The following is a 17,868-nucleotide window of genomic DNA, read 5'->3' as shown; positions in this document are numbered from 1 at the left end:
GGGTCCAGTGTGGGGAGACCGTAGCCTGCTGGCTCAAGACAGGAGGCTGCTGAATCAAGGAGAAAGAACAAGCATTGGACTAACTAGCATTGGATGTGAGTGAATCATTTAACCAACAGAATAAGACACTTGTGTAGACAATGAGCATTGATTCCTTTTTTTTGGTAAAATGTTTAAGTGCTGAGACGTTTTGAGTGACCTTGGGACTGCCACCACCGAGAAGCCCAGGGTGAAGAGGATCAATCCAGGATACTGCTGGACGCATGGGTGATGACTATCATTCCATCTGATCTATTTCTCCCACTCTTTTTCTCCTTTCCCTCATCCCCCCTCAATCCTTTTCCGTTTCTTTCTATCTCTCTACCTCATATTTTGCTGTTAAATAAAATCCATGCTATTGGCTTTGGCATATGGTCTCGTTTGCACCTTAGTTCAGGCAGAGGCATCTCCGTAGTCATTGTAATAAGTTGATTTTAACAGTGTGTTCCCATTAGCTGTTTGTCTACCAGGACCCCAAAGCTCTTCTCTTCAGAGTTGCTTTCTGCCCAATTGGTCTTGAGTGTGTACTGTTACCCGAGGTCTTCCTCCCAGGACACAGAACTTGGCATTTCTTGTTGAACTTCATGAGATCCCCCTCAGTGTAATTTTCCATGCCCTGGTCCATATGAATGACAGCACAACCATCTGGTGTGGAGGCTGTTATTCCCACTTTTGCATCAAGTGAGAAGTCACTGAAGGTGAGCTCTGTCCCAGGGACCATTTCATTGTTGCAGATGTTAAATTATATCGACTCAGGATCAGCCACTATGATAGCTCACATATGACTTGCCTCCAGTGCAACTTTCTAGTCTTTCATGGTTTAAAAGATTAGCTCTTCCATCATCACATTCCCAGGGATTTGGGTGAGGCTGAATAACCTGTAAGTCCTTGTGTCCTTCCTCCTGTCCTACTTGAAGGTGAGACCAACACTTGGCTCTCTTCCAGGATGCAAGAATTTTTCCCAATTGCCATGATTCTTGAAGACAATTGATAATGGCCTCTTAGTAATACCTGCCAACTTATTCTGCACTCCTGACTGCATCCCATTGGGATTCAGGTATGTCCAGAATTATGAGCATGATCCATGCCCTTGTTCCATCATGGGTGCTTCTCACACTTGGTAGGAAGTCTTTTCAAGAAAAGGCCAACTGTGCCTACAGAGAAAGTCTGTTTCCCTGCTCTGTGAGCAGCACTTCTACAGGGCTGTGGCCTCATGCCAGCCTGACATTTTTGTGAAGAATTCCCTCAAATAGAAGAGTCTCCTGCTAGCACTATCTTATACTAAACTTCAATTCTCACAACTGGTAAAGAGACCAAAAACTGAAAAAGAACGTCTGGCACTGTGAAGAAAATGTGAGATGACTTAGGGAGAAGAGTTCTCCTGCATCAGATAATTTCTGTTGTGGGAAGGTTTTGCACAAGCAGCAGCTGCAGCTAAATCAGAGCAGCATCCATGTGCACAGTAAGGTGAGCTGCTGCTCTACAGCCACAGTGGGCGCCCAGCACTGAGGATTCTGCCCCTCAGCTCACTTAGTGTCCAAATGGAGAAGTATTCATGGGCCAGAGAATCTCTTCTCATTTTATATTTAAAACCATACAAGGTTGAACTGTCCCAGGACAGTTTAACAGTCTCCATCTTTTTCATTCAAAATGAGTTAGTTTCTTCTTTGAGGGGTTTAGTGTACTCTGATTCAAATTTCATTGAAACCTGGGTTTGTCAGCCACTAGCTCAATATGCTACACTTAGCTTGCTTTTAAACTCACCCTGTATTTTTATTTGATTGTAGTGCTCCTGGGGACAGACAGTGTTGAGACAAAATGGATTTCAGCTGATTTAATTTTCCATCCTATATATTTTTATAAACTCAGAAATGACCAAGCAAGAGTTCACTACAGTAGAATATAAATCCTCTCCTGGGATAAAAATAGTTCAAACAAAAAACATCCAGGAAGAAAGAAAATCAAATTCCCTTTAAGTTCTCTCCCATTCTGAATTCTATATTTCTATATCAGTAAAACATTACATTTTTCAAAAGTTATTTCCTGCAATTTGGAAGACTAACTCAGTATTTCTTTAAAAATAAGGTTATTCAAATTTGAATAGATGAAATGAAAAATGAACTAATGTCAGGTATTCATTTGCTTCTTTTCTGAACTCTCAAGGTAAAAAGCTATAACTTGTAACAATGTTATATAGGTGTCTAATTTAATGAACAGAAGCACACCAATAAGTAGGTGCACTTACCCTGAAACACAGATTACTAGGTTACTATATTTTTTGATCTATTTATTTATTTTAAATCAACAGCTGATATATAGCTTTATGATTCCTGAATAAATACAAGCTATGCTATTGCCTTGCCATTTATTCTGAAATTGTGTTATCCTCCATGGAGAGGGAAAAGTAAATAAGAAAATTTAGATTGTAATTCACTCCCCAAGAACAGCTCTACCCATGTCATGGCAGAGCCCATAACTGCTGAAGTGTTATGAACAGCTCCACACCAATTTTTCCATATAATCAAAGTCACTCAGTTACTTTGAAACCAAGAAGAGATGAAGTACCTAGGAACTGTAAGTAACTAGAAGGATTTCAAAGTGTGATCTGAAAGTCTAACAACGACTACACCAAGGTCACAGAAAACATAAAGGAAATTTTGCAAAGGAAAGTTTCCCTTTAGTATGGTTCTAGTGAACATTATTAAAGCTAAAAACACTTGCAAAGTATATATGCTTAGCTTGTAGACGCAGTCAAATTGTTTTAAAATAATTAATAACACAGAATTTATTGCTGTTAGTTAATTTGTAAACAATGTATGTTAGATATACAAACAGAAAATGTTGAATAATACCATGTGTTTATTACCAAAAGCTCTTTCAGGTTATAGTGACTCCTTGTCCTCAGAAAATAGTTGCAACAAAGCAAATCTCTATTGTGCTGTAAAGCAGCACAGCATTTTAAAGGCAAATACACTACTTCACTGACTCTCCTACTTTTGGCCACTCTGAAGCCATTATCCCTTGGCCTGTCACTACATGCTCTTGTAAATAGTCTCTCTCCATCTTTCCTCTTTACTGGAGGGCCACAATTAGGTTACCCTGAAGCTTTCTCTTCTCCAGGCTGAGCAATCCCAAGTCTCTCAGCCTTTCCTCTGTGCTAAGGGTGGTGATTAGAGGGGTGCTCTATCCCTCTACTCATCTTGGGGGCCTCTGGACTTCCTCCAGCAGCTCCAGGTCCTTCCTGTGCTGGGACCCCAGAGCTGGGTGCAGCCCTGCAGGTGGGGTCTCAGCAGAGCAGAGCAGAGGGGCTGAGTCCCCTCCTCACCTCTGCCCTCGGGGCTTTGCATGAGCCCAGGACATGTTTGTTTTTCTGGGCTGTGAGTGCCTGTGGCCAGCTCATGTCCAGCCTCTCACCCACCAACCACCCCAAATCCTTCTCAGCAGGGCTGCTCTCGACCTGTTCATCCCCCAGCCTGGATGGATACCAGGAGCTGACCTGACTCAGGTGAAGCACCTTGCACTCCTTAAACCTCGTGAGTTTCCCATGGGCCTACTCAAGGTGTAAATTCCTAGACTTCTTACATCTAACAAGAACACCTTTCAACAGTGCCAGAGAAGGAATTCAGTTCTAACAGTAGGTTTTAGCAACCACAAGTGACAGTGATTTACTTTTCAAGCTAATGTAGGAAGAAAAAATATTAAAATATTAAAATTAAAATGCTGAAAAGGAGACAAATAAAACTTAAAATATCAATTAAACATGTCTCAGGTTTGTCTAACAGCACCAGACACAGGCTGGACAGCTGCTGTGAGCAGTGCTCACCTTTCCAGGCATTCAGGCTGAAATCCTTCTGGGTGGTTGCCCTGCCACGTCTTTAGGAGGAGAAGGCTGTGGCTCTGGGAAATGGACAACAGTGGCTCCTGCTGTGACTGATGAAAACTATCATTCTTAATTCAATGAGAAATTGAACCTAACTAAAATAAAACAATTTTCAGGTAAAATATGAAGAGAATAATTTGAGTGGCATTGCTGTCTTGACAAATTACTTTCACTGATTCAATTACCCCATTTGTAAATGGGGGTTAATACTTCTATTGCAGTCTCAGAAAGAGGCTGAGAAAATTAACTCATACTATGTGGAACATGAGAAACACTATAAAAGTGCTAAGTAGCAATTATAAAGTTTTATTATGGGTTAACCTTGGGCAAAGAAAATAAAACTCTATTAGGCCTTAAATTTATAAAGATGAAAATGAGAAATGTGTAACTCATTGAGTCCCTGATAAACATTCCAGGCAATCTAACATTCATTGCACTCTCTACATCAAACAGTCCCTAGACAATTACTGGGTACCAGCACAGGAGCTTGATAAATTGATTTTACTTTGCTCATTGATTTGCCCATGTCATAGAAACAATATCATTACAGAATCTGCACACTTGATAGTTCCCAAGAATTTATTTTGTCAATGTTTTAAGAAAAGATTTCATTAGAAACACAGTACTGACAGATATTTTTTCATGGAAAAAAAATTGCCTCATCACAGAAACAAACAACATTAAAATTCATTTCTTCCCTCCTCTCCAGTCTCAGTGAATGTCTTTGTATCTGCTTATATAATAATTTCTGGTACATCCTTTTTTCTTTACATAGGTATGTTTCAGTAGCAGACTATATATAGGAGATCAGAGCTATGTTATAAATACTCTTTAGATATAATTTTGCTCCCTTTAGCCACACAGCTCCCTGTGACACACTCAGGAAAGCCTGAATAAAATGGTTCCATAGTAAGAAGAAATGTGGTACTTGCATTGTACTTGTTTCCCTCTTGGCTAAATATTTACATTTCCAGATCATAAGAAAAAAATGGCTTTTGAAAAGAGCCAAACAGTCCAAGAGTATCTTCAATTTGATGTCATGTCTTGGAATGTTAATACTTCACCATCACACTAATATCTATCTATGTGTGCTGCATTTATATGGCAAACTTGAAACAAAAAGCCACGCTAAATGTCAGAGTCCCTGCTTTAACCATGCCACCTAGGCACTTATAAATTAATGTTTAATTCTCCTTCTGAAAGCTCAAGCCTCATTCTTCCCTCTGATAAACTGATAAAGAGAAACCTCTTAAAAATGTTCTGGTCTGACCTCAATTCTGAACTTCAGAGGCATAAAATGACAGACAAGTCTTTATACACGTATTAGTCAGTTCTCTCAGCAGGGTATCAGAAACCAAGATCAGAGATTGCCAATACTTAAAAAGTCAAATTCTGCCTGCAGATATGCATGTTGAACTCCCACTGAAATCAGCAGGGTGAATTCATACAAGGAAAATTTGGCTCTAAATGAAATGTGTTGATCTAATAATAGCATTTTCTACCCAAGTGGGTTGGAGGTAGAAAAGATTTCCACCTTGACTGGTCCCCTTTTTTCTTTTTTAGAACTCAAGAATTTTCCTGCACTAGTTGTCAGGGAAAAGTTGTCAGGGAAAAGTTATCAGTATTCTTTAGCCCAAACATCCTTAATCAAAAAGATAGTTATTATGCTCTATTAATAATTATGTTAATGCAGTTAACACAAATCTGATAGAAATTGGGTTAAATTTGTACAGCTTTTTTCCAGGTGCTTGTTCTTTAGAAAAATGCTCTACAAGTAGCTCCTTTTTACACTAGTTGTGATTTCTCAAAGTTAATTAAAGAATACTCATTTTTGTTTCTTCTTTGTTAGCAGAGTGATGCTACTTTTTCTGTATCACAATTATGCCACTGTTTCCCAATAGGTAGCATGGTGAAGAGCAGTCTTTAGAACACCAAGATTTCACTTCTCTGCCTACTCATCATTATTTTTATTATTCCTACGTAAAAGAAGGTTTTGGATTCTTCCTTAAAACAGGTAGTTTGATATAGAAAGAAAATCTATGTAATTTAGTTTCTGTAAAAAACTACAGATACAGTGGTAGCATCTAAATTTGAGATAAGAAATATATAACTTATTGTAAAAGAAGTCAGCAGAGGGAATTATTGTTTGCTTCAGGTAATTAAAATGGATTTAGATTTAGGCTATTGGCATAATGAACTCTCCAATCTTATCTGATTACACAGAAAGAACATATGGCAGATTATACTTTTAAATTAAATTTGTATCACTAAAAACAACCAGATTATTATACAAAAAATAATCACTTTTGAACATATTTCTTTTTGTGTAAGAAAGTATATTGATTCATGAGCTGTTTAAATGAGATTGAGAGACCACAGGACACAACTGAGTAACTTTCATCTCCTACAAACTAAGAAGCGTAACAGAGCTAAAATCAGCTGGTACAACTACATGACAAAACAGTTCATGGTTTTTAACTCAATTTCATATTTAAGAAAAACCTTAGCAAATTAAACTTGCTTCAACAGTGACAACCAAACAACCCTACCAAATTCTCTCTTGTATAAAAATGCATTTAAAAAGGTAAAAGCAACATACCAGGCTGTCACCAATTCAGCGATGTGGTTACCTGAAGTGTCTTTGATGCATAACAGCATCTTGAAAGTTGACCCATATAACAAACTGAACAAACTTCAAGTATTTCTTTCATTACAGCAATCTCCACAAAGTTTTAAATTCACAGGAATATTATATGTCACAAGGACAACTGTAAGATGCCAAAGCATTCCAGTGAATTTCAGTATGGTTTTGGTTTATTTTAAAACAGAGTTTATTATGCTGTTACATACTCCAATGTTGTTTTAGTTTATATTAGCAGTAAAACAGTTGATGAGGAGTTGATATTCTGTAAATTCTAGTTTTATTGGCCATATTTATATTTAAAACCTATAGGTCCTCTAGTATGCCATTAGATCATCTCCTCCTTTAATAGCATCTTAGAACAATCTCTAAACTCCAAATATTTTACTAATACAAAATCTGTTTAGAAATATAATCTCTAATTGTCTTAGGAACTAATTTTAGGGTTTTGGAAAGCTGGAAAATTCATTAGTAGGAAGTTGTTATTCTGTATATAATAGTTTTAAAAGTCCCAGAGTCCAGCACAGAACTTGAAAGGAGACTTAAGGAAATAGAACATCTTAACCCAGATTGATTATAGCCCTTGGTGGGAACTGCCATCTTCAAATTAAACTGAAAAATGTATATGTATTTTGAAGCAGTCTAAGAACATATTATAAATAACTATTGTATGATTCTATCACAGAATTTGTAACAGTAATTATTTTAGTTATAATATGAAGAAAACATTAACACTTCCACCTCCTACACTGCAGGCAGTTTCCTATTCAATTATGAACCAATGGATGCTGTCATCCTCTAATTGTACAAACAATTTGATAACACCATATCAAATCACAGTTCATCGTGAACATTCTGCATATGAAATACTTCAGCATTTTTGTGGTTTTTAAAACTAAGAATAGTAAGGACAGTAGCTATAGTAAAAAGTCTATCAGTAAAGAAAGAGAATGAAAAAATATCTCAGAAGCTTCTATCTGTGTAATGGCATTTTATGTTACAGACTGGACAGCATGAGCTCTGCTAACATAATTTGGAGCAGAGCATAATTTTATGTTAGCAAAAATTAACAAGAGAATAGGCATCACATTGCAATCTGACCTCTATTTGGTTTAACAAGAATCTGGCACTGCTATTGATATCAAGCTGATTGGAAATTCTTGTTATTCAATGCATCTTCCAGATAATTATTTCTTGCATAGATTCTATTGATCTATTTAAATCTGATCTCCAGTACACATCTCCATTGCTAGGAGGGGATGAATGGGGGCTATTGGCTTTCTTTTTGGTGTCATACACTAATTTTCGTCTATGTGACCCCTAATAGCTCCATACAAAAATGATTATTTTTTTTTTAAAGGATAGACAATTATTAATTACCCAAGCATTTAAAATAATTTTGAGCTGAGAACATAAATTAGAAATTCAACAACTCTGCTGTCAGAATACCCATAATAAGCAGCTGTCAACACAGTTTCCTCATAAAAGCACTGTAAGAGTTCACTTTGCTGAAATACCTCTTTGCAGCACAGCAGTAGCTGAACAGTACCAAAGTGAACTACAGAAGAATATATAAGACTTTAAAATTATTATTATTTTATTATTATTAAAATGAACTACCTACCCTGTTTCAGTGTCCTGAAATTAAAATTTCTGATTTAGTATTAAAATGATTGTAGTAATATGGAATTTTAATCTTTGCAAATCTATTTACTTTTATCCTATGGCTGGATATGAACACAACTAGAACTCAGATAATTATTTGGATGGATTGCCTTACTTTTGTCTCACTTTGAGGAAAGATGGCTAGAGACAAAAGGATTGTCCCCAGTCCCAGTGCACAGAGAGTAATTTTGGAGTAGATGATGAGCAGATCAGTGATCAGTTCATTTCTGATTTATGAATAACTGCAAACTCTATTTGTTTTACAATAAATAAATTTCAGGCTGACACTTTCCAGTGAACATTTGTCAGTGACATGCAATTGGCTTCAACTGTCAATTAAGCTGAAGAAAGTCTGAAATAAACAGCATGTAATTCAACTAGAAATTGTATTAAAATTGCAAATAGGCTCTGAGAAAAGAGTTTAAAAGGACACTTGTAGCCTTTATGATTATCCTTGTTACATTAAATACATGAAGTCCATAATCTATACACAAAGTCCATGGAACTGCTTTAGTCATAACTGTGAAAGGAATCTGCAAGAACAACCAGCAGTTCCTAAGTAGCAAGACTAAGGCTTTCATGAAAATTTGTTGCAGAAAAATACAAGACTTATGTCACTAAATTCTATATGTTCTGCTTTGTAGAGTTATCAATCACCATATTGAGTCAAGGTGCCCTCTTTTTGTGACAGTGAAGGAGAACTAATTATCCCGTAGCAGACTGGAGTTAATTGAAAAAGTCTACATGATTCTACATGAATAACCCTTTATTTGGAAGTGTTCTAGAGATATGCACTTCTATTTTGAACTAAAGAAACCACAGACAGTACTGCCCGCTCCTCATTATTTTTGTTGTTGAATTTTTTTAGTTTTGGGTTTGGTTTTGTTTGTTTGGTATGGTCTGTTTTATTTTATGGAGGTTGCAAAGAAAAAATCAGAATGTAGTTATACTCGTGGAGTCTAGAGGCTCTGCTGTTCCCTTACAGTCCTGTGTATGACAGAAAACTGAAGCAGTTATATTGCTGCTAGTTAAAATATCACTGGCAGAAAAAAGTGCTTTGCATTGTGCTCTCCTGAGTATGTTTGAGAGTAGCTGAACTACTTTTAGCTAAAGATAAACCACACCATTAAAACTGGCTTCTCAGTCACAAAACTCTGTGTACAACTTCTCAAAACAGTAGCTTTTAATTTAAGAAACCTATTTTTCCTGAGTTGTAAAGTATAAAAACCTGAAACTTCCTATGGGTACTAATTTCTATTAGTATTTCTCAGCAGATGTCTACAGAGAGACAACAAAACAGAGAGGAGGTATCAGCATGACACGTAATGATTGTTGCATGCTGTTAGCATAACCATTATCATGGTGTTGGATGGCAAAGGAGAATCTTTGGGGAAGAAAGAGAGACAAATTGGTTGTACCATCAATTCCTGAAATGGGTCTTTGAATAAGATATCAAGTGGATGAGGTAGGCATGGTTGCATATCAATTGCATTGCAGCAAAAGCTAAATATAAAATCTGAGAGGTGGTCTCACGAGACCCTAAGTGTTCCAGGCATGCTGATGAAAATAACACTTTGTTAGTGATTGCAAGGAGAAATCATCATTAAATTTGCTGCAGAGGGGAGTAGAAATCACAGGCCTTGTCTAAAATATGATCTGAGCTACAATCAAACTGATCAGGCAATGGATATTAAGGGACAAATAATAGATTCATTTGGGCTTGAACTGAATTTAGGACAGTTTAATGATGGTTTGGATTTTACTGGACAGAAAGAATGTGTGTTACTAAGAAATTTACATTTCAGTCTGCAGATAAGACCACTTATATGAGAGAAGAAAGAAGGAATAATAACAGATGACAGCAGAGAAATCTGAATCCTTTGGTTATAGATAGCCTCTAGTCTAGGTTGCATCCTTTGGAGCAGATGGGTGAAACTCTCTCTTGTCCTCACAATCAGAGATGAACACCAATTTGCACATTAATGCAGAGGAAGCATGTGTAATAATAATGATGATGATAACAATAATAATACAACATTAATACTGACCAAGGATCCACTATTTAGTGTGAGTTCCAAGTTATGCCATGACCTTAGCATCTCCAGCAGCTATAACTAAAGAGGACAATGACAAATGGCACCCAGTTAAACACATTCCCCAGGAAGTTATTCATCAGGTTAGGTTTGGGAAAGCTACTGTGATCCATATTAAGAGGAGGATTTGCAAGAAATACAATCATATATGAGCAATGTTTTGAAGATCTGATCAGAAAATGCTTGGGTTTCTTAGATGTATAGAGAGAAATAAGATCCTTTGCCTCATACTGTAATACCAGTCATTGTGATACCCATAAAAACCTGAGCAAAGATGAGACATAGATAATGTATCGATTGGATAATATTTGGCTGATAATACAGTTTACATCGAAAAAACCTCTTAGTTTCTACTGAAAACTTTTGCCTGAAGGCTACATAACTTCAACAAATTTAGCTTTTAACTGAGACATTTGCAAAGGAGAAGTATTTTACCCTTATGTGAATCAATTATTAAGTCACTAATTATGTTATCTAGAATGTATTTATTTTTTAAACCATAACAGGACTCAGAACTATAATTATGGAGTCAACACTCTTGGTCATAGCTTTATAATTAAGCAACCTGCTTTGTTTTCCAGTAACATCAGAGATTCAGTGTTTCTGTTCAGGATATCCTCTTCAAAATTAAAAAAACAAAAAGAAACCATGGTTGTAATTGCACTTTCTGAGAATTTATAAATAGATTTTTTCTGTTCATTTATGAACTTAAATGAAGATAAACAAATTTTGCAGCTAGCTGTTCATCAGCTACTAACTATTTCATTTGTTCTTGTACAGCATCTGCACAGGACGCTCATTAAACTTTCTGTGTGATTAAAACTCAAGGACTTTCATTTTAATAAACTGCATTTGATTTTTTGAGGCATTTTTTTTTCTTGCCATTAGTCATTCTATTTCCTCTTTCTTAGATCCTAATATTCATCTAGAGAAAATAACAGTTAGCTCAGGTCTCTTTCAAAATGACTGATGATTCCCATTTATGTGACTGGAACAGAGGCACTTTGTTCTTATCAAAATGGCAACTGCCTCTATTGTGCTCTGGCTGAAGGAATCCTGTATTATTTATCAAGTCTGTCCATGGCAGTCCTGCTGCAAGAGGACAAGTCTGCCCAAGTTTCTTAATAAGCAATGGTTTTATGAAATAACCCTTAAAAGCAGATAAGCATCAAGTTATAAAAAATAATGACAAGTTTTCCAGGATTGCTGCTTTTTTGTTAGGACTACCTTTAGTTATGAAACCTATTTATCAAAAAAAACACAGAGAGCAAATACCACCATCATGAAAAACCATATATTTTTAATTATTTAAATTCTACTTCACATATATAGAAACAATTTTGTATTCGCCATATTTAAGAAAATATAATAAATAAAAAGATTAATTCAATAGGCTTTTACCATATATTCTCCTATCTATTTTATTTTGCTTTCTTTAGCTACCAGTTTTGCCTCTCCTGAGTTTACAGTGAGTGTGCTGAGGATTTTTTACATTTCTATAGTGATTTTACCCATGTCAGTAACATACATTCTCAATGAGGATCCCATTGCATTTTAACTTCTGAAATTATAAAACTCTTTATATGCACTTTTTAACATGAATCACTATGGCACAAGATTTCTCACTCTAAAAGTTAATTACTGATACGGGGATTCATACCACTGAACTATTTTATACTCAGAAATACTGATATATGACACGTACCTTGACTTTTTCCAAGTGATCCTGCAGGGAGTCAATCAGCAGATCCCCCACTGGCTGCCAGGATCCCTTGAATGCCTCAGCCTGGCGCAGCTTCAGGTCCAGTTCATCCATCGCCTCCTGAAGGCCCTGCAGTCTTTCAAGAGCATCGTCGATCTTCTTTTGCCAGTCAGCAGACTGTGCATTCAGCTTATCCCACTCTGCTCTGACCTCATCTGCTTGCCTTTGCAGAAGTTTACTGGCATTGTGTGCTCTTTCCTCAGGTGACAGATCTAAATATGAAAGTGAAGAGGCTTTTAAGACATCTTCTGTCTTAGAACTAAAACAGTTGCCATCTGGATAAGTTCAAATCTCAGTAAGAAACTCTTCCTAACCAAAGGCACCTGTGAAATTGTTTTATTAATGTATTCTTTTTTCAAAATATCTTAAAAAACTTAAATCTTGCCACCATAAAAATCAGCAAAATATGCATTTAAGTACATAAAGGCATTTTGAAACATGCAAGGTGTAGCTAGAAATTTATCAGCTGATTCAGCACAATATTTCTGCACATAGATAAATATTAATCACGGTGGAGCTTTTGCTGCAATTAGGTGGATTTGGGATCTCCTGTGATACTGAGACTACATGGTGAATTTTAGCTTAAATTGCAGCTTTGAGCCCTCAAATGAGGTTATAATTATAGACAGGTCCTGAAGGTTTAAAGGCAGTTTCAAAATCTGCTTATAAATATGCATGTCTATTTAGTACCACAGTGTTCAGAAGGATTGCTAAGGCTTGCTTTCATCTGTATTTTTAGCTTACTTTCTGAATACTGGCATTCAGCTCGAAGTGTAAAAGGAATGCTTTCAGAGCGGCTGGCAGGATTTATTTAATCATCACTGATCATCACTGATCTTTCCAGCGATGTGTTATTACCCTGTTCTTGCTTCAATTACCTCTGGGCTCCGGGCAGACCTTCTCCACTGCCTCCACAGGCTGCTCGGCCAGGAAGATTCGCACCGTCTCAAGGGCACTCCTGATAACAGGTTCTTTTGTTTTTAGCTCCCTCTTGAAAGTCTAAGAAACAAAATTATTGTAAGTGGATCTATAAGGAAATACCAAGTCAGAATACCAGTGTTAGAACGGAATTTCCAGCAGCAGCTTCCACGGATGTATGACAAGAAGCAATAAAACACACACACACACACACATACATATTAAAATAATCAGCTTTTGATTAACCTGAAATCACATTGTATTTAAAAGAGCAAATGTGCTGTCAGCATACTGCCTTTTTCTTCCTTCAGCAGCAGCTCCTTTTACTCTTTTACACTCTTCTACACCCTGCTTTTAAATGACCATGAGTAAGTTACTCAAGGTTAGTATTTAAAGCTTTGGTAGGTCACTGAAAGTATACATATCTCAGTATTTATTTATTCATTTCTCTAGTTTTGTTAATGAGACTATAATAGTCTATTAATCTGATTCTAAATGTCCACCACACAAATGCAGATAAAACCCAGCTTGTGGGTTGCATATTGCATTTGTTCTTCTGCATCTTGCAGTGAATTTCTCTAAATGGTCCTTTCCACCCTTTTATTTCAACAGTTTCTTCTATATTTGTGAAACATTGTTGAATGCATACTGTTTCAAGAAGCATAGAGGTAAAATATTCAGGTAATTAAATAGTACAATGTAATACAAAACACAATACTGCAAGAAGGAGAGCCATATGCCATGGGTAGAAAACATATTTTACTGCAGGGATTAGAAAATTCTGTTTACAACACCAGCATTATATAAGCTTGTAACATAATAAATTCACCAATTTAGTTAATTATTAAACAAAATTTGTATTTTTATATGAAGTAATGAAGGATTATAAATTCAATATTACAAAGCTCATTACATGTTGAATTATATTTGATATGTGACTCTCTGCATAGGAAATACCTACCAGAACTAATAGTGGGAACATGTACAGTTTCTAATATGAGCACTCACAGTTAAAACATTCTTAATGCATTTCAGAAAAGAAAACTTAAGGAAATAACTACATTATTCTATTATAAATATTTAGATATACTTTTTATTAAATGGTTAAGAACTGACCAAAAGGTTTGCAGCTGCTCTTGGGAAAACCCTTTAGCAAAGTCTGCTTTCTTGAAGGAAATAACAAAGCAAAAAAATCTTTATTTTGTGTCAAGGACAATAATGGGACTGGAATCTTTTCACAGAGTTAATCTGCTGTCATAAGAGGATCTGTCATTTGATTAATACCTGAGATAAATGTTTTAAACAATCATGTTGACCTTTAAAAACAATACAAATTTTCACAAATAAAGAAGTGTACTGTATATTAACAAGTAAACTACCACTGGACATTTTTTTACATAAAAAATGAGTGGAGTTACTACAGGGCTGAATGAAAGATGTCGAACTTAGACTTAAGGTTTATAATTCTTATAATTCATATTTGACTCTTGAATGAAGTGTGATGGAAAGAGGAAATATAATAAGACTTTTTCATGCCTCCAAATGAGGAAAATCTATTCCTTTAATTTGCTTTTGTGTTCATCTCACATCATTCTGTCCCACTAGAGTGGTGTGGCAGGTCTGCAGGTCAAGCCAGCAGGAAGCATAACTTAAAATCCAGCACAGTAATTTCCATGGTCTGTGTGCTTTCCTCTAGTATTAAAAATAACATCAACAGTCAAACTCACTAAACCAGGGCTTTTTAAACATTAAATGGTATAACAACTTAAAGATATAATATACTTTAGAAATGTTTTCAGAAATGTTTTATTTCTCTTATTTCCCCCAAACCAGTCTAAGAAAGGAAGCACTTGCACAAAGGTCTGTTCTGCAAACACACAACAGCAGGAAGGAGTCATGGATACTCCAGGGGAATGCAGAAATACACTGGTGAGGAGAATAGCTAAAAGCCAGAAACACCTCTGAACTACACATTTGGGAATGAGTAGTCCAGCTGTAAGGAGTGCTGCTGCTGTAGCCAGGTCACCCTGGCTATGTACATGTGCACACCAGGAGAAGGACAAAAAATACCTTCTTTCAGCTTGTACTGCTGTTGCAGAAAACTACAGCACTCAAATACACCAAGTGGCATTAACTTTCCAGAAGAGGTTTGAAGTTACAATCCTCCTGTATCTCTTGTGTAACAGAAGGAGAACATACGTGCAATGAACCTCATAAAGCCTGTGGGCAGGAATCATTGTATCTTCCTCAAAACAACAGAGAAATGCTAATAGAAACTTCTGACTTTGCACATTTTGTATTTTGTCACAAACAGAAAAAGTGTCTCTCTTTATTAATAAAGGAAAACTGAGCCAATCTATTAAACTTCTTTTTCCCCAACTTCTCCACTCTGAAGGTTGGAGGCAATTACAGTCTGTAAATCCTGGTTTATAGAATAATACACAGTATGATGTTGAGATCTATTTACAGTTTTCATCTCATTCCCTAGTTTTGATCTGCAGATTTCTACCCAGTTAAAATATGTTTCAATTAAAGAAATTTGAAAAAGGAAGGATTAAAAAAACATGAGGCTGAAGCAGTAGCACAGAATAGCATTAAAAATAATGAATGCTCATTTCATACTAACCCATTCAAAAGAAAAAATTCTTACTGTAAGAACATAAAGCTGCTTTTTGGATTAAAGTTTTGTTGTGAGATATGTATAAACTACCAGTAAAAATCGTAAGCAGCAATAAAGGACATTTTCTCCTTTTTTTGAGGAAAAAAAAAAGGAATTTATCTATCTAGAGCCCTGACAAATGCATCTTTATAATAACTAGACTATCACTGAAAGTAGAATAAGCCTAAATGAATGTCTAATGTACAACTAGTGATTGCAGGCCGATTTCATTGAATTCCTTAACTTCTTCCACACTTCATGGTGACTGTAGAGGAAATCGAATACCCCTAATGCATGACCTGACAAAAAAGTAAGTAAACTACTTTATTTAAGCATGTCTATTTGTCATCAACACTACAGCAGTAATGACATTCTGTCCACCATTTTAATAATGCATATATTGATCAGCTTAGCTTAGACCTCTACTACCACTTCATGAGTGTCCTTAAATCTCTTTAAATGAAGAAACACTGATTGTTTAAATTGAAAAATTAAAATATAATAAGAAAAGAGTAGCATTAGTAAAACTACCATTAATCTCTGTTACTTAAAAACTAGAAATTTTTGCTTTCAACTTATTTTAAAGAGAAAGAGCACAATTGGGTTAATTCAACATGTTTGCCGAACAAAATGCTTTTCAAAATATGAGGTTTATTTGAATTGTTAAAAGGAGGTATCAACTCCTATGGCCCCATAATGGGTTAATGTGTTGAAGCAGGAACTGTAGTCCTCCTTAGGCAGTGATGTTACAGATTCCATGTTTCCATGGAATTGTTAATAAGTGCCTTCTATGATCATAAGTGCTATTTACGTTGTAAATAAAATTACTACACAGCAAATGAGGCAACTCTTAAAAGAATTGAAGACATAGCAGGTTATCTGCATGATGCTGAAGTTGCTTAAATTAGATTAACAGTAACATGCACACAGTTGTTAATTCAATTTCACTAAAGCAATATCATGCTACTTAGTAAAACAAAGAAAAATGTAAGATAATTAAATAATGTTTTTAAGAATGGAAGTATTTTTTATCATTGACTAACGCCACCACCACTTCTCCCCACACATTCTAAGACTTAGGAATAGAGACAATTTCTTCAGATGCCAAAAATTAAAAAAAAAATACATACTATATATATAAATTCAAACAAATAGCAGTTATGTGGGTGTATTTGGGATACATTCCAAATTGCCTTGTCTAAAAGGCACCTCACATTTATAACACAACAATGATTTTGACTGCACGGATACACCTGCTCTCAGTTGAGTTCAACCTGTCCTCTGGCATAGATTCAAGCACTTGAAATTTTCATCTGAATCCTACTCTTAAAATTTTTAAAGCAAATCCTGACAACTAGGAGCACTCAAGTGGTAAGAACTGACTTATTTTCATCTCTTTTATGAATCTCTGTGGTATTCCAGATGGTATTCTGAATGATAGAGAGGTTAAATATGTTTGTTCTTCTTTAAATTTTACCTCTAAGGGAAAAAAAATAAAACCAGCTTGCAACGCTTCTTTAGAAAAAGGACTCAGGCATAAATCATGTTGGCATTCATCGTACTATTTCTCAATTGAATCAGTTAAACTGCATATAATAGTGCTCCCCTGATGGGGTTTATTCACTTCTCAAGTGAATAACTTACCTGGGTTCAGTTCTGGCATTACCAGACAAAAACAATCCTTCAGAAGGAAAAACATTTTACTCATGAAGAAGGACCAAAACTGGAAGTTTTAGTCATCTAAAAGACCGGTCAGATCTGATAGATGCTTCTCTAGTTTACTGAGATTAATTTCCAGAAGTGACATTCAAGAGAACAAAATGAACACTCAGCAGATCCTTTTCCTCAAAATCAACACACAACTACTGTTTAGGTTCACATCCAACACCCTGAGAGATAAACTCTGCTCTTAATCAAAAGCCCAAAACTCTCAAAAGCAGCTTTCCAGTACCAGGCTCCAGTTTTAAGTTAGATAATTGTACTCTCGTGAAAACATTTGAAAACATTTTTCTTAAGTTCACTCAGATACAGCCTTTGTATATCTGCTTCTTTAAAAGAAAGTTTTAGAGTAACAAAGTCCATGATGCCCAGGGGGAAAAAAACCCACTCCAATCACCCATCCAACCACCCACCCACCCAACCAACCATCCAACCAACCAACCATCCAAACAACCATCCAACCAACCATCCAACCAACCATCCAACCAACCA

At 35.9% G+C, this 17,868-nt stretch overlaps 1 protein-coding gene across 13 annotated transcripts in view; it reads right to left on the bottom strand.

Annotated features, from left to right (window-relative positions):
* The window catches only part of DMD (dystrophin), a 1,134,919-nt gene that overhangs the window by 168,000 nt on the left and 949,051 nt on the right, over window positions 1-17,868 (bottom strand). For all 13 annotated transcript variants that reach the window (XM_015620877.3, XM_015620912.3, XM_015620930.3 and 10 more), the window contains 2 exons: window positions 12,959-13,079; window positions 12,024-12,292 (listed from right to left, as the gene is read on the bottom strand). In XM_015620877.3, the coding sequence (XP_015476363.1) occupies window positions 12,024-12,292; window positions 12,959-13,079 (390 nt within the window). The remainder of the gene's footprint in view (window positions 1-12,023; window positions 12,293-12,958; window positions 13,080-17,868) is intronic.

Source organism: Parus major, chromosome 1, assembly GCF_001522545.3.
Source record: "Parus major isolate Abel chromosome 1, Parus_major1.1, whole genome shotgun sequence".
NCBI classification, from domain to species: domain Eukaryota; kingdom Metazoa; phylum Chordata; class Aves; order Passeriformes; family Paridae; genus Parus; species Parus major.
This window is presented reverse-complemented; position numbering and strand designations above follow the sequence as displayed.